The 24,168-nt window shown below is 45.5% G+C and overlaps 1 protein-coding gene and 1 long non-coding RNA gene across 3 annotated transcripts; one reads left to right on the top strand and one right to left on the bottom strand.

The window, feature by feature from the left end:
• Positions 1 to 4,636: 4,636 nt before the first annotated feature.
• LOC129715437 (interferon-induced protein with tetratricopeptide repeats 5-like) lies at positions 4,637 to 23,776 on the top strand. 2 transcript variants are annotated; one of them, XM_055665327.1, is made up of 2 exons: positions 4,637 to 5,012; positions 22,143 to 23,776. In XM_055665327.1, exons 1-2 carry the CDS (start codon positions 4,954 to 4,956, stop codon positions 23,611 to 23,613), a joined length of 1,530 nt encoding a protein of 509 aa, XP_055521302.1. In that variant the 5' UTR covers positions 4,637 to 4,953; the 3' UTR covers positions 23,614 to 23,776. The 2 variants fall into 2 exon arrangements, with proteins under 2 accessions (XP_055521302.1, XP_055521303.1); XM_055665328.1 differs by lacking the exon at positions 4,637 to 5,012 and adding an exon at positions 8,671 to 8,824.
• On the bottom strand, positions 8,659 to 11,674 carry LOC129715439 (uncharacterized). Its single transcript, XR_008726497.1, has 2 exons — positions 9,228 to 11,674; positions 8,659 to 8,777 (listed from the first exon to the last, which is right to left on the bottom strand). It is a non-coding gene; the product is annotated as an uncharacterized LOC129715439 (long non-coding RNA).
• Positions 23,777 to 24,168: the final 392 nt, after the last annotated feature.

Raw genomic sequence — 24,168 nt, forward strand, 5'->3', positions numbered from 1 at the left:
CCAGAACCTCACCTCTCCCATGATCCCCTGCCCCAACAACCCCCCCTTGAGACCCCCCTCCCCCCCCACAATCGCACTGCCCCCACACACCCCCCCCCCCAATGAACCGCTCCACCCGCACCTCTCTCCCCCCCACACACACTTCCCCTTCCCCCACATTTCCCTCCCCAGCCCACACAACCGCCCCCAGCCCCCACAATCCCCCCCAGCCACACACCCCTCTCCCCACAACCCCCACACCACACACACACAACCCTGCCTATGCATCCACACACACACACACGCATACATCCACGCACCCACATACACATACACACATTCACACACCCACACACACCCACACACCCACACACATCCACACATACATCCACTCACCCACACATACACCCACATCCACACATACATCCACACATCTACAGATACACGTTTGACAGCTACACACAGACACACACATAAACTACAGATACACAAACAATGCAACACTTTTTGGGTTATTTTAAGTTCAAGGTAATAGCCCTCATTTGCAAAAGCCCCCGTCTGTAACATAAATATAGGCTCATTGTAACTTAAAATGAATCCTTAACGAGTAAACATCAAACTATTCTATTCTTGATGTGACATTTACATCAGAAATAAGATTTTTACCCTTACAGGTCAGTCCGCCAGCCTGGCACTGCCCCAGTCCCACTATGGCCGTGACCCCCACTCTGCACACTGGCAGTCAATGGGGTTCAGTAAACGGGGGAACCCACAGGATCTGGACTGACCAATTTATTAGGCTGGTTCAGGAGCCGGATCTCTGCGGCAGTCTCATTCAAAATACACACTCAAAATTATATTCATTATATTGTTATTATATAATATAATTATCTATATTTATATATAACTACAGTCATATTCACGTCATATATATATATGGAAGAATAATATATGGTTTAAATAGACAGCAGCACAGAATTAGGCTCTCATGGAGTAATATGAGCATTGAACGCTAGATGGCGCTTACTTTTTCGATCTCATTTTGTAATTAGCTTAATTAATTAATGTGCAGCTTTTGTCACTGACAGGTTATGACATCCTTCTCAATAATATTTTATAATTGTCCGTATTGTATATTTTATAATAATAATTCATGACCCAAGTCTGGGATCTATTTGAAATTTAGCTCAGATTTAGAACTGTACAACATTTCAAGTGGATCACAGACATGGGTCACGAAAGTTAAATTCTAGACACATTTTCGATGCTCGGCCCACAGCCTAAATGTGAGGTTATCCACTTTGGTGGCAAGAACAAGAAGTCAGATTATTATGTGAATGGTGTCAGATTATGTCAGAATGGTGTCAGTCGGTGGGGGGTTGCAAGCCGGCAGCCCTGCCAGCAGCGTGTTCTTTTTTTTCTACATTTTTTAATTTTTTTAGTCTATCTTAATGTGTGTTTTTGGTGTCTCTCTGTGTGTCTTGTGTGGGGGTGGTGTGGGGGGGTAAGGGGGAAACCGTTTTGGTCGCCTCATCCACAGAGACGCGAGTTTTTCCATGTCGCCTCCCCCGTGGTCTAACATCGAGGATCGGTGCGGCCTTTCCCGGAGACGTGCCCGGGGCTTCAGCGGCAGGTGCAGCGTGGACTCTCGTCGTGGAGCAAGCGAACTCTCACTGCTGCAGCCTGGAGCAGTCTGCGGAGCTCCAGCTGGCGGCCTCCTGGGCCTGGGTTCCCTCGTTCGGGACCTGGGAGGAGAAGAGCTCCGACCACTGGCCCACGGCCTACTTTGGGCGCTGCGGGGACTTACCATCAGGAGCGGGGTCCCTCACCGGGGACCCCTGGATAGGAGCTCCGGCCCTGCGGTCTGCGGTGCTTCCGGCTGCAGGGTCTTTATAACTTCGACCGCCAGCCTGCGGCCTACACCAACCTGAAGCCTCAGTCTCCAGTGGGGGAGGCACAGATTCAGGACTTACCTGGACTTTATCTGGACTTTACCTTGTCTACACATCTGGACGCCCGCAGCAGCGACTGCGGTGGTTCGAGGTCCCGACCACGGGGGAAAATGGAGGAGGACTGGCCAATGTTGTGCCTTCCACCACTGTGATGAATGCTGTGGTGGATGTTGTGTTAAATTATATATTGTGTTTTGGTGTGTTCTTTTTTCATTGTACCGCTGCTGGCAAATTCAATTCACTTGCACTTTAGGTGCAAGTGACGAATAAACGGATTGTATTGTATTGATTGATTAGGAAAAGGGGAAGTACGAGACCTGGGTGTCCTTGTACATCAGTCACCGAAAGTAAGCGTGCAGGTACAACAGGCAGTGAAAAAAGCCAATGGCCTTCATAACAAGAGGATTTCAGTATAGGAGTAAAGAGGTCCTTCTGCAGGGCCCTGGTGAGCCCACATCTGGGGTATTGTGTGCCGCTTTGGTCTCCTAATTTGAGGAAGGACAACCTTACTATTGAGGCAGTGCAGCACAGGTTCACCAGGGTAATTCCCGGGATGGCGACACTGTCATATGATGAAAGAATGGAACAACTGGGCTTGTATTCACTGGAATTTAGAAGGATTAGAGGGGATTTTATAGAAACATATAAAATTATAAAAGGACTGTACAAGCTCGATGCAGGGATTTGACACGCATGATGCAGGCAGGAAACATGGTCCCAATGTTGGGGGAGTCCAGAACCAGAGGCCACAGTTTAAGAATAAGGGCTAGACCATTTAGAACTGAGATGAGAAAAACCTTTTCACCCAGATAGTTGTGAATTTGTGGAATTCTCTGCCTCAAAAGGCAGTGGTGGCCGATTCACTGTATTCAAAAGAGTTAGATAGAGCTCTTAGGGTTAACGGAATCAAGGATATGGGGAGAAGGCAGGAACGTGATACTGATTGTGGATGATCAGCCATGATAACATTGAATGGTGAAGGCTGGCTCGAAGGGCCAAATGGCCTACTCCTGCACCCTGTTTCTATGTATCCATGTGACTTGCTAATCTTGCCCTGTATATTCTCATCCTAATCAATCATGTAGATGACAAACAGTAACGGGCCCAGCACTGAACCCTGAGGCACACCACTAGTCACAGGCCTCCAGTCTGAGAAGCAACATTCCACCATCACCCTCTGCTTCCTTCCATGGAGCCAATTTGTTATCCATTCAGCTATCTCTCCTTGGATCCCATGCAGCCTAACCTTCCAAAGCAGTCTACCATGCGGAACCTTGTCGAATGCTTTGCCGAAGTCCATGTACACAACATCTACAGCTCTGCCCTCATTAACCTTTTTGGTCACTTCTTCAAAAAAATCAATCAGATTTGTAAGTCAGGATCTCCCACATACAAAATCATGCTGACTATTCCTAATCAGCCCTTACCCATCCAAATGCATGTATAACCTATCCCTCAGAATACTCTCTAGTAACTTTCCAACTACAGATGTTAAGCTCACTGGCCTATAGTTCCCAGCAATTCCCTGCAGCCCTTCTTGAAAAGAGACATAACATTTGCCACCCTTCAGTCTTCTGGCACCTCTCCTGTATTTAAGGTCGACTCATACATTTCAATCAAGGCTCCCACAATTTCCTCTCTAGTTTCCCACAATGTAGGTATGTTACAATACTTACCTTCAGCGGCGCTGCAATTCTGCCACTGGCCGTGTGCGCGATTTTGGCGCGTTTGAGGGGGGGGGGGGGGGGCGGGGTTAAAACGCGTTTTTTTTTCTTACCTTGTCCAGGATTATATTTGGTTGGAGTGCAAGATTAAATCGCCCGACTCGTTCTGCGCTGGAGTGATTTTAAAATCAGCTTCTGAAGCCGTCTACGCCGACAACGGGGACGGATTTCATGTAGGTGACAGGTAAAAGAAAGCGGTTTATTTTTATGTATAAAAGTGGTCCTTAAGATACCTTTAGTTCATATTTTAAGTTGCAAAATGGTGATTTAGTCCCCATACCAACCGGCAGTGTTTTCCATGCAGATATGGGGATCTAAATCACTGCAAACCGCAATGTTCCAAATGGTCGCCTTCCAGAAAAACCCACAGGCAAGTTGATTTAAATAGCCATTAATTTACAGGCATTAAACATTAAATTCCTTCCATTTGGCCCATAAATCCATGACAATGAGACTTAGAAATTATGTTATATTGTGAATTCTTGTGTGAATGTTATTTGGACACTTAGACTATTTTAAAATGTGAATCTAATCTTAAGAAATTGATAATGTTTAGATCTAGTATTTAAATTTTGTAACTAGCTACAATTAGGTAACTAATTATATGCTTTAATTTGAAGTCATCTAAGTAAGATTGTTTCATATCTGTTTCAAAATGCTTCAATCTATAATAACTGAAAATTTATTTTCGTTCTCTTAATTTTTAAGAAATTTATGGCCATTTGACTGTCCTCGATCACAGCTTTTGTGTTAAGTCAATGGAAAAGCAATAGAGAACAAGATGCTAATTCCCGAGTATGAAAATGGCCATAACTTTTTAAATACTGAAGATATGAAAGTGAATTAGATGACAAATTCAATTTCTTTTTATGTTTTATCTGATGGGATAAATAACAGACTTGATTTTTCCACATTCCAAATTACCCACATTCCTCACTGTGATGAAAGGCAAAAATATCCAAACTTCTTCCTCTTTATTCTCCCGCAGGGCGGTTGAAACTCCCGTGTCGGGGCGATTGAAACTCCCGTGTCGGGGCGATTGAAACTCCTGCGTCGGGGCGATTGAAACTCCTGCGTCGGGGCTATTGAAACTCCCGCGTCGGGGCGGTCGAATTTCCTGCGGCTTGGAGTTCTCGAAGTCCATCTTTGACCGGAGACCGCGAGCTCCATGATGTTAAGTCTGCAGGCAACCATAGTTGGAGCTACGCAGACGATCCCTGGCAAAAAGATCACGGGCTACGTGATGTTATAGTCCCAGAGGCTCCCCGCGGTCGAGCTCTCAAAAGTCAGTCTCCTCGATGTTTGGCCACAGTGCGGACGGAGATATGATACGGATAAAAATTGCATCTCCGGCGAGGTAAGACATTATAAAAAATTCACCCCCCCCCCCCCCCCCCCCGTTAAACAAGCTAAAGAACACTGTAAACTTACATTGAACACATACTATTTAAACACAAAGAATGGACAGACAGACTGTTGGTGAGGCAGCCATTGCTGGCACCACCTGGTGGTTAATTGACCTACTTCCATTGTCTGGTCCAAGTTCCTTCATCCTACTCGGTAAATACAGAGTTGAAATACTCATTGAGGACCTTGCCCATCTCCTGTGGCTCCTCACAGAGGTGACCTCCTTGATTGCTGAGAGGTCCTTCTCTCTCTAGTTACCCTTTTCCCCCTTACGTATTTATAAAATTCTTTGGGATTGACCTTAATGCTACCTGCCAGAGCTATCTCCTGGCCCCTTTTTGCCCTTCAGATCTCCCTTTTCAGTTTACTACTTAGTTCCTGAAACTCATCCAGGGATACACTTGATCCCCGCTGCCTATACCTGTCCCATGCAATCTTCTTGTTTTTGACCAACGCCTAGAGTTGCCAACTTTCTCACTCCCAAATAAGGAACAAAAGGTCAAAATACAGGACAAATTTCCGACGGCAATTCGTTGACCGACTTGGCCATGGCTGGGTGAGTGATGGTTTGGCCTGGATGCTGGACTGTACACAAAGCCCAACCGGCAGGCCAGATCAGGAGTTTTGGCCTCGACGACGTCACCCACAAATTCCGACATCCCGTCCAACTCATGAACCGATGATCGGCCATGAAAAGGAGGTGTGGTGGTGTCAGCGATAAGCGAAGGTCCGATTGTCGGAGAGCTGGCCGGGCTGCTGACCGACGGGGCCACGGGCGAGGCGCTGCTGCTGCACTCCATGGGCTGGACTACGTCAGCATGGGTGAGGAGGGGCTGGACGCGGTGCTCTGACCTGACAAGACCATTCGACCCGAGTAGTAGCAGTCAAATACGGGACAAGGGCAGTCCCGTATGGGACAAACCAATTTAGCCCCAAAAACAGGATGTCCCGTCTAATACGGGACAGTTAGCAACCCTACCAACGCCTCAATTGCCCTTGTCAGCCAACCTTCCTTACGTTTGCCTGCTACGCTCTTCATTCTAACTGGGTCGTAAATATCCGAGCTTTTGTCAGCACAATTTAAAAAATGGTTGGTGCACTCAGTGGGCCGAAGGGCCTGTTTCCCTGCTGTATATCTAAACTAAACTGAACTAATCTAAACTAAAGAAGGGGCGTTGTGAGTTCAAAACTGAGAGACTCCTCGACCAAAAGAGTGAATCTGGTCAATTCATTAATGTGGGTAATATCTGAGTCAATAGACAATAGACAATAGGTGCAGGAGTAGGCCCTTCGAGCCAGTGCCGCCATTCAATGTGATCATAGCTGATCATCCACAATCAGTACCCCGTACCTGCCTTCTCCCATATCCCCTGACGCCACTATTTTTATGAGCCCTACTTAGCTCTCACTTGAAAGCATCCAGAGAACCAGCCACCACCACCCTCAGAGGCAGAGAATTCCACAGACTCACCACTCTCTCTGAGAAAAAGTGTTTCCTCATCTCCGTTCTAAATGGCTTACTCTTATTCTTAAACTGGCCCCCTGGTTCGGGACTCCCCCAATATCTTGAACGTTTCCTGCGTTTATCGTGTCCAAACCCTTAACAATCATATATGTTTCAATGAGATCTCCTCTCATCCTTCTAAACTCCAGATTGTACAAGCCCAGCTGCTCCATTCTCTCAGCATATGGGAATTAATCTTGTAAACCTACGCTGCACTCCCTCAATAGCAAGAATGCCCTTCCACAAATTAGGGGATCAAAACTGCACACAATACTCCAGGTGTGGTTTCACTAAGGCTCTGTACAACTGCAGAAGGACCTCTTTGTTCCTATATTCGATTCCTATATTTCCTTTTCACAACTTGACGCCATTTAGATAGTAATCTGCCTTCCTGTTTTTGCTACCAAATTGGATAACCTCACATTTATCCGCATTAAATTCCATCGACCATGCATCTGCCCACTCCCCCAACCTGTCCAAGTCACCCTGCATTCTCATAGCATCCTCCTCACAGTTCACACTGCCACCCAGCTTTGTGTCATCTGCAAATTTGCTAATGTTACTTTGAATCCCTTCATCCAAATCATTGATGTATATTGTAAATAGCTGTAGTCCCAGCACCGAGCCTTGTGGTACCCCACTAGTCAATGCCTGCCATTCTGAAAGGGACTCGTTAATCCCTACTCTTTGTTTCCTGTCTGCCAACCACTTCTCTATCCATGTCAGCATTCTACCCCAATACCATGTGCCCTAATTTTGCCCACTATTCTCCTATGTGGGACCTCATCAAATGCTTTCTGAAAGTCCAGGTACACTACATCCACTGGCTCTCCTTTGTCCATTTTACTAGTTACATTTTCAAAAAATTCCAGAAGATTAGCCAAGCATGATTTCCCCTTCATAAATCCATGCTGACTCGGTCTGATCCTGTTACTGCTATCCACATGTTTGACTATCTCATCTTTTATAATTGACTCCAGAATCTTCCCCACCATCAATGTCAGGCTAACTGGTCTATAATTCCCTGGTTTCTCTCTCCCGCCTTTCTTAAAAAGTGGGATAACATCAGCTACCCTCCAATCCACAGAAATTGATTCTGAGTCTCTAGAACATTGGAAAATTATTACCAATGCATCCACGATTTCTAGATCTATTTCCTTAAGTACTCTGTCATGAGTTTTGTAAAGCAAAGTAAATGTGAGGTTATTAGAAGTCAATGGTTTGCATGCATGCTTAAGTAACTTGAGTGTTTATAAAGATGAAGTTGTACTAAACCTAGGCTTAGTCTTTTGTTCGACATATCAGGTGACACCTTATAGAGGATCAACACAACAAACCAGGAGCCCCCTGGAAACAGTGAGAAATCACTACCAAACACTAAAAAAGACAATTACCAGTCAAATTTTATTCTTGACAAGAAGTATGAACTGACAAAATTATGAATCTAACCCTATATCACACACACAAACTGTTGCCCGCAACATTGATTACACTGCGAGTCGCGTCGGGTCAGGTTGGCTCCGGTTACTAAAATGGGCGGTGAAAAATGCCCAGGATCCCCTCCGTAGCGTTCTACACGTCAGCCCATTGTATTTCGCAGGAGTAGCCCATCTTGCTCTGCTCTAAGATCTTTGATCACTACTACCAATGTTTCACACGTCCTTTTGAATGCGGCCTTGCAAAAAGAAAAACTTTTTTTATAAAATCAAAATCAACTTTATTCAGAATATACAGTATATACAAAACAAGAACTGGGAAAAATACTACCGACATTCTCGGAGGCTGCACATACATTTGTTTGCATCGCTTCCAAATGTTCACAAATGTTTTGCCTGGCACCCTTGTCATTCGTGTGGCCTCCTGGGGTTCTATCCCTTCTCTCATTTGATGGCAAAGAGATAAACATGTTATTTTCCGTTGGGCACAAAGAGTCAAAGGTGACTGGTGATAACTGACAGACGTGTTAAACAGGCAGAGAAAAGATCACCCAATCAGGCCGGGTGTGACAAATGCAGTGATTCTGTTGCTATCCTGTTCTGGGCTTGTATTGGATCCAGGCAGTTCCGCCATAGGCACACTGCAATTTCTTGCAGCAAAGCTAGTTTCACTTTCGAGGCTGAGTTTCTATTCAGCATCAGGAAAAGACTGAGTGAGGAAATCATTTCCTGCAACAACTTCTCAATCGACTCAACAGTAAAAGTGCAGCTAAAGCTGCGAACAGAAATTCAAAGAGCTTTGTATCTAATGAACACCATGAGGTAGAGAACACTGTAATTCCTTCTGTATTAAGTTGATGTGTTAATCATTGTTGGTTTGAAAGTATGTGTAATGCGTTATGTTACATTTGATGCATGTAGTTGGTACTGTATGTTCAGAGATACATCATTAAATGTAGGTTCACGTGTAGAAAGAAAGTTATTTCAAGCTGATGCATTTTCATTATTAAAACAGCATCGTATCTCCTATCTGGCAAAATTGCAGCCAAACTTCAGAAATCAAATGTTTTTGTTGTTATTCAGACTACTTGCATGTTTCATAGTTTCTCTGTCATTGTGGTTACATATGTGTTATTTCGATTAGCCCTTGCTGTCTCCTCCCAACCCTCAGCCCTCGGGCTCCTCCTTTTCCCCCATTCTTCTCCCTGGCCCTCCTGCAGCCTACCTTCGAGGCACTGGAGGCATTAACCCGGTTCACCTTCCTACCGGCCCTTGGTCTCCACGCCCAATGTCTCCAGCAACTCCATCCCAGTATTCCACATCCGATGAGCTATCGGGCGGTTCTGCGTCCAAGGAGCCTCCAAGCGAGTCCAGCCGCCCGCTGAATGCGCCCGGTTTCGGCTCTTCTGCCGTCTGATGGACTGTCCAGTGACGGAGCCTCCGGCGGTTCCACGTCTAACGAGTTCTGGGTTGGTTCGGCCGTCCGACGAGTCTTCTGTGGCTTGGTGATGCACTGCTCGACTAGATACATCTTAAACATTGTTCCTGTCTCAACACGCACTCAGGCGCTGGGTTTAGATTTAAACTATCCTCCTCTGTAACTAATTCCTTCTTGAGCTCTCTCTAAGCCTCTATCTTTCATTCTAAATCTATGCCAGCAGGCAGGTTTGCCACTGCTACACGGGTGGGTTTAAACTAAATAGTGTGGGAGGGGGGCGGAGACAAATTTGAAATGCAAGGATGGAGTTAAAGGGAAATAGAGTATAGGGAAAGTTAAAAAAGACCCCAGAATTAACGGGGCGGAAAGCTCATGAAGGGAAAAGAGAGTATGGTCAAGTGAAATAGGAATCGGTGTGAAAGGTGAGGCAGTAATGGATTAAAAGTATTATATATGAATGCGTGAAGTATTAAAAGTAAAGTGGATGAGCTTGAGGCTCAGTTAGAGATTGGTAGATATGACATTGTGGGGATTACAGAGACATGGCTGAAGGAGGATCGGGGCTGGGAAATTAATATTCAGGGTTATACATCCTATAGAAAGAACAGGCAGGTGGGCAGAGGAGGTGGGATAGCTCTGTTGGTGAGGGGTGAAACTTAGTCCCTTGCGAGGGGTGACATAGGTACTGATGATGTACAGTCACTGTGGATAGAATTGAGGAATTGTAAAGGTAAGAAGACACTAATGAGAGTTATCTACAGACCCTCAAATAGTCGCCTGGATATAGGGTGCAAGTAGCAGGGGGTAAAATTGGCATGTAACAAAGGTAATGCCGCTGTGGTTATGGGAGATTTCAATATGCAGGTAGACCGGGAAAATCAGGTTGGTTCTGGACCTCAAGAAAGGGAGTTTGTAGAGGGCCTCCCAGATGGATTCTTAGAGCAGCTTGTTCTGGAGCCTTGGTTGACTGGAAAAGGATCCTAGCAGGAATGATGGTGGAACAGCAATGGCAGGAATTTCTGGGCATAACCCAGAAGATGCAGCTTCATTTCATTCCAAAGAAGAAGACAGATTCTAAGGGGAGTAAGAGGCAACTGTGGCTGACAAGAGAAGTTAGGGATGGAAAAAAATAATAATAAAAGGTGTATAACACAGCATAGAGTACCGGGAAGCAGAGGATTGGCAAACTTTCAAAGGACAACAGAAGGTAACAAAAAGGGCAATACCAGGTGAAAAGATGAAGTACGAGGGTAAGCTGGCCAAGAATATAAAGAAGGATAGTAAAAGCTTCTTTAGCTATGTTAAGAGATAAAGATAAGTAAAGACAAATATGGGTCCCTTGACGGCAGAAACAGGTGAAATTATTATTGGGGACAAGGAAATGTCAAAAGAGTTGAACAGGTACTTTAGTTCTGTCTTCACTAAGGATCTGTCTTCACAAACAATCTCCCAGATGTACTAGAGGTCAAAGGATTTAGGGAGGAACTGAAAGAAATTTGCATTAGGTGAGGAATAATATTGTGTAGACTGATGGGACTGAAGGCTGATAAATCCCCAGGGCCTGATAGTCTGCATCCCAGGGTACTCAAGGAGGTGGCTCGAGAAATCGTGGACGCATTCGTGATCATTTTCCAATGTTCTATAGATTCAGGATCAGTTCCTGAGGGTAACTAATTGATGGATAGCTAATGTCGTCCCACTTTTCATGAAATGAGCGAGAGAGAAAACGGAATTATAGACCAGTTAGCCTCACATCGGTAGTGGGCAAGATGCTGGAGTCAATTATGAAATAAGTGATAACGGCGCAATTGGATAGCAGTAAAAGGTCCAAGTCAGCATGGATTTATGAAGGGGAAATCCTGCTTGACAAATCTTCTAGAATTATTTGAGGATGTGACAACTAAAATGGATGAAGGAGAACCTGTGGATATAGTGTATCTGGCCTTTCAGAAAGCCTTTGATATGGTCCCACACAAGAGATTAGTGGGCAAAGTTAGAGCACATGGTATTGGGGGTAGGGTATTGACATAGATAGAGAATTGGTTGGCAGACAGGAAACAAAGTGTAGGAATAAACAGGTCTCGGTCAGAATGGCAGGCAGTTGTGAGCGGAGTGCAGCAAGACTCGGTGCTGGGGCTGCTACTATTTACAATATATATTAATGATTTAGATTATGGTATTTAAAGTAACACAAGCAAATTTGCAGATGACACAAAGCTGGGTGGCAGTATGAACTGCGGAGAAGATGCTAGGAGGACTTGGACAGGTTGAGTGAGTGGGCAGATGAATGGCAGATGCAGTACAATGTAGATAAATGTGAGGTGATCCACTTTGCTGGCAAGAAAAAGGAAGCAGATTATTATCTCAATGGTGTCAGATTAGGAAAAAGGGAAGTGCAACGAGACATGGGTGTCTTTGTACACCAGTCACTGAAAGTAAACATGCAGGTACAGCAGTGAAGTCAACTAATGACATGTTGGCCTTTGTGACAAGAAGATTTGAGTATAGGAGTAAAGAGGTACTTCTACTGTTGTACAGGGCCCTGGTGAGACCACATCAGGAGTATTGTGTGCAGTTTTGGTCTCATAATTTGAGAAAGGACATCCTTGCTATTGAGGTAGGTTCACAAGGTTACTCCCCGCGATGGCGGGACTGTCATATGAGGAAAGATTGGAAAAACTGCGCTTGTATTCACTGGAATTTAGAAAGATGAGAGGGGATCTTATAGAAACATCTAAGGACTGGACAAGCTAGATGTAGGAAAAAATGTTCCCATTGTTGGGGGAGTCCAGAACCAAGGGCCACAGTCTAAGAATAAAGGGTAGGCCATTTAGAACTGAGATGTGAAAAAACATTTTCACCCAGAGAGTTGTGAAATTGTGGAATTCTCTGCCACAGGCAGTGGAGGCTGATTCACTGGATGAATTTAAAAGGGAGTTATATAGAGCTCTAAGGGCGAACGGAATCAAGGGATATGGGTAGAAGGCAGGCACAGGTTACTGATTGTGGATGATCGGCCATGATCACAATGAATGGCGGTGCTGGCATGGGGCCAAATGGCCTCCTCCTGCACCTATTTTCTATGTTTCTATGTTTGTGCCCTCAATCGTTAGATACCTCTGCCGTGGGGAAATCTTTGCTACAACGTACACTCTCTATGCCTTTTATAATTGTGAATACCTCTGTATGGCCCCGCTCAGTCACCATTGCTCCAGGCAAAGTAAACACAGCCTTTCCAGTCTATCCTCAGGAATCTTTGTACACAAACAGCAGATGTTCCAGCATTTCTTTCTTTGCAGTATCATATCTCAGTTTAGTTAATTGTCTATTGTACCAAGATACAGTGAAAACATATCTGGTGATAACACAAATAAAAACTAAAAAGTATTTCCATTTGGGTCTCGGCAAATGTACAAAGTAATTATTTATTCAGATATTGTTGTTTTAAAGATTGTATGAGACCATGACTTCCTGCTTTGTTTCAGGTAAGATGCAGGTAGAGAATAGATGGGTGACCAGCAGCATAGGGTTCAGGAATGCCCTGTGGCCTTTCCCCCTTTTGGATACTGTTGAGGGAGATGACCATGTAGTGGGCAGCAGCAGCAGCCAGGTCTGTGGCACCGGCCATGGCTCTGAGACAGTGAGGTCGGGTGAAGGCAGGCAGAGCGATAGTGAGAGGAGACTCTATAAACAGGGGGGACAGACAGAAGATTCTGTGGCAGCAAATGGGATTTCAGGATGATCTGGTGCCTTCCTTGTGCCAGGGTTCTGGACATTTTGGATCAGCTACAGATTATTCTCAAGAGGGAGGGTGAAGTCAGAAGTCATTGTGTACGTCGACACAAATGATGTTGGTTGGAAAAGGGATGAGGTCCTGCAGAATGAATATAGAGAGTTAAGCCCCTGTCCCACTTAGGAAACCTGAACGGAAACCTCTGGAGACGTTGCGCCCCACCCAAGGTTTCAGTGCGATTCCTGGAGGTTCCCAGAGGTTTTTGTCAGTCTCCCTACCTGCTTCCACTACCTGCAACCTCCTGCAACCACCTGCAACCTCCGGGAACCGCACGGAAACCTTTGGTGGGGCACAAAGTCTCCAGAGGTTTCCGTTCAGGTTTCCTAAGTGGGACAGGGGCATTAGGCAAAAGGTTAAGATGCAGGACATTGTGGATTGTAATCTCTGGATTACTAACAGTGGCACGTACTTGCTAGTGAGGGTAGCAATAGTACAGATGAATGTTGATGCATGAGAGAGGGATTCAGATTTTTGGGCCATTGGGATTTGTTTTGAGGCAGAGGTGACCTGTAATAGAGGGACATACACTTATACCTGAACTGGAGGGGCACCAACATCCTTGCTGGGAGGTTTGCCAGTTCTACTCGGGAGGATTTAAACTGGAATGGCAGGGAAGTGGGAACCAGAACAGCAGGAAAACAAAGGGAAGGGCTGATGAGAAAGTGAAGATTAGGCATCAGGCCTAATGAGGAATATAAAGTGATAAGGAAAGGACACATGCGGGTGATTAGGAGGGCCAAACGTGTTCATGAAATGTCATTACATATATGCTGGGGCAGTTTAAGGTCGAGAAGGAGGTGGTGCTGAGGCTCTTGAAGATCATAAAGCTGGATAGATCATGGGGCCTGATGAGATCTATGCCAGGTTATTGAGAGAGGCAAGAGAGGATATTGTGGGGGCCTTGACAAGGATCTTTGTTTCTTCTCTAACCACTAGCGACGAGCTGGAGAACTGGGGAGTGGCCAATGTTGTTCCTTTGTTTAAGAAGGAATGTGGAGAGAATCCAGGTAACTATAAGCCAGTGAGCCTCACGTCAGTCCGGGGAAACTGTTGGAGAGAAATCTCCAGGATGGGATTTACTCCCAAGGTGGAAGAGAATGGGCTAATTAATGATAGCCAACATGGCTTAGTATGCAGCATCGTATTTTACTAACTTGAGCATGTTTCTGTGAGGTGACAGAGATTGATGAAGATAGGTTGGTGGATGTTTTATACCTGTACATGGATTTTAGTAAGTCTTTTGATCACATCCCTCATGGTAGGCTGATCCAGAAGATTAAGATGCATATAATGCACAGACATTAGACAATAGACAATAGATGCAGGAGTAGGGCATTCGGCCCTTTGAGCCAGCACTGCCATTCACTGTGAAAATGACTGATCATCCACAATCAGTACCCCGTCCCTGCCTTCTCCCCATATCCATTAATTCAACTATCTTTAGGAGCTCTACCTAACTCTCTCTTGAAAGCATCCAGAGAATTGGCCTCCATTGAGGCAGAGAATTCCACAGATTCACAACTCTCTGTATGAAAACGTTTTTCCTCATCTCCGTTCTCCCCTTATTCTTAAACTGTGGCCCCTGGTTCTGGATTTCCCCAACATTGGGAACATGTTTCCTGCCTCTAGCATGTCCAATCCCCTAATAATATAATATGTTTCAATAAGGTTTCCTCTCATCCTTCTAAATTCAAGTGTATACAAGCCCAGTCGCTCCATTCTTTCAACATATGACCGTCCCACCATCTCGGGAATTAACCACGTGAACCTACGCTGCACTGTCTCAACAGCAAGAATATCCTTCCACAAATTTGGAGACCAAAACTACACACAATACTCCAGGTGTGGTCTCACTAGGGGCCTGTACAACTGCAGAAGGACCTCCACTGTGACTAGGTCGTGTTCATTCAGAACTGGCTGATTCATAGAAGACAGTGTGGTGTGGTGTGTTGGAAGGAAGATATTCTGGCTGGATGTCTGACCAGTGGACTTCGCAGGGATCTGTGCTGGGAGCCCTATCTAGCTCTCTCTTGAAAGCATCCAGAGAACCTGCTTCCAACCCCCTTTGAGGAAAAGAATTCCACAGACTCACCACTCCCTGTGAGAAAAAGTGTTTCCTCGTCCTTGTTCTAAATGGCTTACTCCTTATTCTTAAACTGTGGCCCCTGGTTCTGGACTCCCCCAACATCGGGAACATGTTTCCTGCCTCTAGTGTGTCCAAGCCCTTAACAATCTTATATGTTTCAATGAGATCACCTCTCACCCTTCTGAACTCCAGAGCGTACAAGCCCAGCTGCTCCATTCTCTCAGCATATGAAAGTCCTGCCATCCCGGGAAATTAACCTTGTCTGCATCCCAGGGTACTTAAGGAAGTGGCTCTAGAAATTGTGGATGCATTGGTGATAATTTTCCAATTTTCTATAGACTCAGGATCAGTTCCTGTGGATTGGAGGGTAACTAATGTTATCCCACTTTTTAAGAAAGGCGGGAGAGAGAAACCAGAGAATTATAGACCTATTAGCCTGACATCAGTGATCCTGGAGTCAATTATAAAAGATGAGATATCCGAACATTTGGATAGCAGTAACAGGATCGGTCCGAGTCAGCATGGATTTACGAAGGTGACATCATGCTTGGCTAATCTTCTGGAATTTTTTGGAGATGTAACTAGGAAAACAGGTTGGGGCAGTTGGCAGATGCATGGCAGATGAAGTTTAATGCAGATAAATGTAAGTTTATACACTTTGGTAGCAAAAACAGGAAGGCAGATTACCATCTAAATGGCGTCAAGTTGGGAAAAGGGGAATTACAACGGGATCTCGGGGCCTTGTACATCAGTCTATGAAAGTAAGCATACAGGTACAGCAGGCAGTGAAGAAAGCAAATGTCATGTTGGCCTTTATAACAAGAGGAATCGAATATAGGAGCAAAGTGGTCCTTGTGCAGTTGTACAGAGCCCTAGTGAGACCACACCTGCGGTATTGTGTGCAGTTTTGGTCCCCTAATTTGAGGAAGGACATCCTTGCTATTGAGGGAGTGCAGCGTAGGTTTACAAGGTTAATTCCCAGGATGGCGGGGCAGTCATATGCTGAGAGAATGGAGCTGCTGGGCTTGTACACTCTGGAGTTTAGAAGGATGAGAGGGTATCTCATTGAAACATATAAGATTGTTAAGGGTTTGGACACGCAGGAAACATGTTCCCGAAGTTGGGTGAGTCCAGAACTAGGGGCCACAGTTTAAGAATAAGGAGTAAGCCATTTAGAACAGAGACGAGGAAACACTTTTTCTCAGAGAGTGTGGTGAGTCTGAATTCTCTGCCTCAGAGGGCAGTGGAGGAAGGTTTGCTGGATGCTTTCAAGAGAGAGCTAGATAGGGTTCTTAAAAATAGCTGAATCAGGGGATATGGGGAGAAGGCAGGAACGGGGCACTGATTGGGGATGATCAGCCATGATCACATTGAAGGGCAGTGCTGGCTCGAAGGGCCGAATGGCCTACTCCTGCACCTATTGCCTATTGCCTTCTCCGCACTGGCCATAAGCCTGGGCCATCATTCCCAAGTCCAGGCAGAGCTGTAGGTTAACCTGGTGGGACAGGCAGAGTTGAGTTGGGTTTAGCGCTGCTTCTCTGTGCTGGCTGGGGCCTGGGGGCACCGTTCCCGTCTGACACCCAATGTCTCTGGCCACAAGGGGGGGGGGGGGGGGGAACTCGGGTAGGGACGGGGGCACTCGGGTAGGGATGGGGATGGTCCAGTGGCTGTTCGGCAGCGATTGCAGCGCCAGAGACCCAGGATCGATCCTGGCTGTGGATGAGGCGCAGGTCTGTGTCCAGGGCTGCCGAGAGTGTTGTTTGCTTGTGACGTATGGCCGTATGTCCCACCTCCACTGTCTCGTGCAAAGCGGAGATTTCACGGAGACAAGCGGACGTGTCCCCCCTGGCATCCCAGGGATTTCCGCCCCTGCACCGTGAGCTCTCCACTCAGAGAGTTGAAACACACTGCATATATCGGGGGCTTCACTACAGCCACTGGTTTATCAGTGTGTCTGGTAACTCTGAAGGGACAATGTCAAACCTCTGCAGCATTCAAAGAGAAGCTTTATCTTGCATCAGTAAGTTGTGCCCTTGATGTTACAGCCACCATGCCAGACCATTGGTGGACTATTTGGGGAAAACACCTCCACTTGACTCCTGACCCTAACCCGGGACCATGTATATTAGTGGGAATGCTGCTACTACCTGCAGAGTCAGCGACTGCATCATCAGTGTCATCACTCACAAAGCACATTCCCAACCTTATTACATGAATCAAAATTCGGTATTCCTACTGCGCCTGCCCGGGTCATAGGTCACTAGAGATAAACATTCACGGCAACTGAGCTGCTGCATGTATACAGACCTGCGTTTCATCCGTAGTCAGGATCGAACCGGGTCTCCGGCGCTGCAAGCACTGTTCAATTGCTACTGGTGTTAACGACACTATTTCTCCACTGGTCCATGCAGAAATCTCAGCAGTGACAATCTAATGAATCACGGTCGTGTCTGCCTCAGCCTGGGTGTATGGGTTCCATTCTCACTCGAGCTGCCCTCCCGGGTTATACAGGGTGTTTATACAGGGGTGAACCACGCACCGCTCTCCTGCATATCCTGCAGGAGGCAGATTTGTGAGTGGAGTCTTACTACCGTCCCCGTCCCCACCCGAGTGTCCATCCTTGTCCAGAGGCGGCCGGAGATGTCCAGGTTGACCCTGGACTGACGGGACACCGGCCCGGAGCAGTGGCGGCCCCAGGCTTACAGCCAGCGCGGAGAAGAAGCTCTAACTCCAGCTCAACTCTGCTCCATCTCCCGAGGAACCCATTCCCCGATGGGCCAGGGATAGTCAGCTGCATCTCTCGCCTTATCCAGCGGCTGTTGGTTAACCCCCTCAGTGCCGGCAACAGCTGAGCACCAGACATCACCGGGGATACACACAAAATGCTGCAGTAACTCAGCGGGTCAGGCACCATCTCTGGAGAAGGGCCTCAACCCGAAACGTCACCTACTCCTTTACTCCAAAGATGCTGCCTGTCCCGCTGAGTTACTCCTGCATGTTGTGTCTAACTTCAGTGTAAACCAGCATCTGCAGTTCCTTCCTACAGTATGACACGTGTCCATGAGTAAAGGCGAGGCGGCGTGAAGAGAGATAATAGACAATAGGTGCAGGAGTAGGCCATTCGGCCCTTCGAGCCAGCACTGCCATTCAATGTGATCATGGCTGATCATCCCCGATCAGTACCTCGTTCCTGCCTTCTCCCCATATCCCCCGACTCCGCTATTTTTAAGACCCCTATCTAGCTCTCTCATAAAAGTATCCAGAGAACCGGCCTCCACCACCCTCTGAGGCAGGGAATTCCACAGACTCACAACTCTCTGTGTAAAAAAATGTTTCCTCGTCTCCGTTCTAAATGGCTTACCCCTTATTCTTAAACCGTGGCCCCTGGTTCTGGACTCCCCCAATATCGGGAGTCGGGGGATATGGGGAGAAGGCAGCGTGTCCAAACCCTTAATAATCTTACGTTTCAATAAGATCCCCTCATCCTTCTAAACTCCAGAGTATACACGCACAGCCACTCCATTCTCTCAGCATATGACAGTCCTGCCACCCCGGGAATTAACCTTGTAAACCTACGCTGCACTCCCTCAATAGCAATAATGTCCATCCTCAAATTAGGAGAACATAACCGCACACAATACTCCAGGTGCGCTCTCACCAGAGACCTATCCAACTGCAGTAGGACTTCCTTGCTCCCAAACTCAAATCCTGTCGCAATGAAGGCCAATTGGCTTTCTTCACTGCCTGCTGTACCCTGCATTCTTACTTTCAGTGACTGATGTACAAGCACACCCAGGTCTCGTTGCACCTCCTCCTACCTGCCAACCAGTTCTCCATCCATGTCAATACACTATCCCCAATGTCTTATGCTCTAATTTTGCACACTAATCTCTTGTGTGGTACCTTGTCAAAGGCTTTTTGAAAGTGCAGACACACCACATCCACTAGCTCTTCCTTATCCATTCTACTTGTTACATCATCAAAAAATTCCAAAAGATTAGTCAAGCATAATTTCCCTTCATAAATGCATGCTGACATTGACCAATCCTGTCACTGGTTTCCAAATACACTGCTATAACATCTTTCATAATTGACTCCAGCATCTTCCCCACTACTGATGTAAAGTTAACTGGTCTATAATTCCCCGTTTTTAAACATTAAACTTACTAAATTCTTAAGGGGTTGGACAGGCTAGATGCAGAAAGAATGTTCCCGATGTTGGGGAAGTCCAGAACAAGGGGTCACAGTTTAAGGATAATGGGGAAATCTTTTAGGACCGAAATGAGAAATACATTTTTCACAAAGAGAGTGGTGAATCTCTGGAATTCTCTGCCACAGAAGGTAGTTGAGGCCAGTTCATTGGCTATATTTAAGAGGGAGTTAGTTAGATGTGGCCCTTGTGGCTAAAGATATCAGGGGGTATGGAGAGAAGGCAGGTACAGGATACTGAGTTGGATGATTGGCCATGATCATATTGAATGGCGGTGTAGGCTCGAAGGGCCGAATGACCGACTCCTGCACCTATTTTCTATGTTTCTATGTTTTCTCTCCCCCTCCTTTCTTAAAAATTGGAATTACATTGGCTACCCTTCAGTCCACAGAAACTGATCCAGAGTCGAGAGAACATTGAAAAATGATCACCAATGTATCCACGATAACTAGGGCCACCTCCTAGAGTACTCTGGGATGCAGACCATCTGGCCCTGGGGATTCATCTGCCTTCAGTCCCAACAGTTTACCTAACATAATGTTCTGATTAATGTGGATTCCCTTCAGTTCCTCCCACTAGATCCTCGGTCCCCTAGTATTTCCGGGAGATTGTTTGTGTTTTCCTTCGTGAAGCCAGAACCAAAGTACTTGTTTAACTGTTCTGCCATTTCCTTGTTTCCCATTAAAACTTCACCTGTCCCTGACTGTGAGGGGCCTACATTTATCTTCACTAATCTTTTCCTTTTTACCTACTTATAGAAACTTTTTGAAAGTCCAGACACACCACATCCGCTGGCTCTTCCTTATCCATGGTACTTGTTACATCATCAACAAATTCCGAAAGATTAGTCAAGCATGATTTCCCCTTCTGAAATCCATGTTGACATTGACCAATCCCATCACTGCTTTCCAAATGCACTGCTATAACATCTTTAATAATCAAGTCCAGCATCTTCCCCACTACCGATGTAGGTTAACTGGTCTATAATTCCCCGTTTTCTCTCTCCCTCCTTTCTTAAAAAGTGGAATTAGCTACACTCCAGTCCACAGAAACTGATCCAGAGTCGAGAGAACATTGAAAAATGATCACAAATGCATCCACGATATCTAGGGCCACCTCCTAGAATACACTGGGATGCAGACCATCTGGCCCTGGGAAACCTTTACTGGCCGTTTTTATATTTCCCACAAGCTTTCTTTCATGCTCCTTTTCCCCCTCATAATTAACCCCTTTGTGCTCCTCTGTTGAGTTCTAAATTTCTCCCAGTGCTCTGGTTTGCTGTTTCTTCTGCCCAATGTAAATGCCTCTTCCTTGGCTTTAACACTAACCTTGACTTCCCTTGTCAGCCACAGTTGAGCTGCCTTGTTTCCATGTATATGACTCTGACTCTAGGTGTGAGATGCTGCAGCTTGGGTAGAATGTAAGGGGAATGTATTCAGTTAATGGACAGATCCTTAACTGTATTTAACAGACCTTTAACATCTTTGGGTCCAAACCTGTAGATCCCTGAAAGTGGCATCACAAGTAGATAACGTGGTGACAAAGGCTTATGGTACATTTGCATTCAAGGGTTGGGGCATTGAGTATAATAGTCAGGAAGTCATTGTGCTGCTTTATTGGGCTTTGCAGAGACATTTGGAGCATGACAGAATGGTTGTGGAGACTTTGGAGAATGGAGGAGATTTACCAGAATACTACATGGATTAGAGGGTGTTAGCTATAAGAAGAGTAGGCAAAAGGAACTGCAGGTGCTGGGTCCTAAGCAAAAAACACAACATGCCGGAGTAACACAGTGGATCAGGCAGTGTCTCTGGAGAAATTGAAAGGCCATGTTTCAGTGCGGGATCCTTCTTCAGAATGTAGTAGAGGGGAAAAAGCTAGAAGAGTTATGTGGGCAGCACCATGCCAGGATGATGATAGCAGATGAGGGGTTCATTGGCAGATGGGTGGTGGCACCTACTTGTTGTAAATGTTCAGGGAAACAGTCGTCTAGTCTACACTTAGTCTTGCTACCGTAAAGGAGGCCATATCGGAAGCATTGAATGTAGTAGGTGCACGGGAACTTCTGTCTCTCCTGGAAGGATTGCTAGGCTCCCTGTAATGGAACAGATGTAGGGACATGAGGTAAATCTGCAGAAGCAGGAGAAAGTACCTGGTGGGGGCCATGATTTGGGTTGGAAGGGATGAATGCACCATGGAATTTTGGAGGGAACGAGCTCTGTGTAAAGGAGAAAGTGGTGGGGATAGGCGGATGTGTACCTCCAATCCAAGGAGAGATAGCTGAATGGATAGATAAATGGCTTCATGGAAGGAAGCAGCAGATGATGGTGGAAGGTTGCTTTCCGAACTGGAGGCCTGTGACTAGTGGTGTGTATCAGGATCTGGTGCTGGGCCCTTTGCTAGTTGTCATCTATATCAATGACTTGGGTAAGAACTCACAAGGCAAATTAGCAAGTTTGCCGACGAAACTAAATTGTGAATTGTGAAGAAGGTTGTCTAAATATGATATGATAGAGGCATATCAGAAAAGCAAAACTAACATGCCTGATCTGCTGACTGTGAAGTGTTAGATGTGTTCTGAGACTGATTTTCATGTGTTTTCTTCTCTTACAGCAAAACAGTGAGGGATTTGTTAAAGGAGAAGCTCGATCAGCTTCAGTGTCACTTCACGTGGGGCCCACAGAAGGAGATCATTGATCTGGATGATATGGTGTACAGATTACAAGATTCTATAGATCTGAATTTGAAGTATAAGGCCAGGTCCTACAACCAACTCGCTTTTGTAAACTGCCTGCAAGGCAACAGTGAGGAAGCTATTCAAAACTTACAGGAAGCTGAAAAGATTCTGAGGGAGAACCACAAAGATACATTTGAAAGAAGAAGCATCATCACCTATGGAAACTATGCCTGGGTGCATTACCACATGGGAGAACTGACCAAAGCCCAGTCCTATCTCGACAAGCTGGAGATAATCTGTAAACCACTCACAGATGGTCCTCGCTATACAGCAATGATACCTGAAGTGTATGGGGAGAAGGGGTGGTCATTGTTGAGATCGGCAGCTCAACACTATGAGGAGGCTATGGAATGTTTTGAGAAAGCTCTGGAGGAAGATCCTGACAATACAGAATGGATCATGGGCTATGCAACAGTTCTGTTTCGTCTGGAATCAATTCCTGGAACCCGTGAGAAATACAAAAGTAGTCAGTGCGTGAATCATCTGCAACGTGTTCTGGAGCTTGATCCAGATGAATCTTTGGCCATGGTGATGTTGGCCCTAAAACTGCAACAGGACAATCAAAAGAAGGAAGCAAATGAATTAGTTGAACGAGCCTTACAGAAAAGTCCTGATGTTCCAAAAGTGCTTCGTAATGCTGCAAAATTTTACAGACTAGAACGAGCTGTGGAAAAGGCAATTGAGCTGCTGGAAAAAGCATTAGGAATCACTCCAATGAACAGTGTCCTTCACGACCAAATAGGTATGTGCTATAGAGTGCAACTACTTGAACTGTTCAAAAATCCATTGAGCTCTGATCCACAATATCCTGAATTTCAACAGAAAATGGTGTTGATCAATCATTGCAAACATCACTTTGGAAAGGCATTTGAACACCGTCCAAAGACTGCTACTAAATCACAACTAGATTATGCAGACATCTGTATAAGAAATGGAGAGTATTCCGATGCAGCAGAGGTCTACAGCAAACTGCTGAAGTTAGAGGGCATTCGTCCAGAAAATATGCAGAAAATATATTTACAGGCTGGCGCATTTGAAATGTACCGGAGAAAGTCGGATTTAAATGCTGTCAACTTGTTGCAGAAAGGACTGAAGATCAAAAATAACACACATGACTGGAAATTGTGTTATAAACATTTGGACAAGTGGGTAAACAGGAAGCTTTGCAGGGATGCACATAACAGCAAGGCCCTTGGTGTCAAAGGATTTCTGTATCAGATGGATGGGCACAAGTCTGAAGCTATTGAATACTTTGAAAAGGCTTTGGAATTTGATCCCAGCAATGAAGAATATCTCAGTGCTCTTTGTGAATTACGCCTTTCATTTGAAGAGCATCATGAACTTTGAAAGATGCAATACTTTCATCTGACCCAAGAAAAGAATGAATGTGGTGTTTGTTTCACTAATTATATTCTGTTCTCACCTTCTCCAATTGGGAACTGTACGCATGAAGGTGTCATTTTTAAATTGTTAATTTTCAATTTAAAATATTAAATTGTTGTAATACTAACCTATGTGGTTCTTAGAAGAATAATGACACTTTTGCTTCATAGAAACATAGAAAATAGGTGCAGGAGTAGGCCAATTGGCCCTTCAAGTCAGCACCACCATTCAATATGATCATGGTTGATCGTCCAAAATCAGTACCGTGTTTTGGCTTTTTCCACACATCCCTTCATTCCCCTAGCCCGAAGAGCTAAATCTAACTCTCTTGAAAACATCAAGTGAATTGGCCTCCACTGCCTTTTGTGGCAGGGAATTCCACAGATTCACAACTCTCTGAATGAAAAAGACTTTCCTCATCTCAATCCTAAATGGCCTACCCCTTATTCTTAAACTGTAAGCACTGGTTCTGGACACACCTCGGATCGGGAGCATTTTTCCTTCAACTACCCTGTCCAA

The sequence above is a fragment of the Leucoraja erinacea genome, unplaced genomic scaffold, assembly GCF_028641065.1.
Source record: "Leucoraja erinacea ecotype New England unplaced genomic scaffold, Leri_hhj_1 Leri_1171S, whole genome shotgun sequence".
In the NCBI taxonomy this organism is placed as follows: Eukaryota; Metazoa; Chordata; class Chondrichthyes; order Rajiformes; family Rajidae; genus Leucoraja; species Leucoraja erinaceus.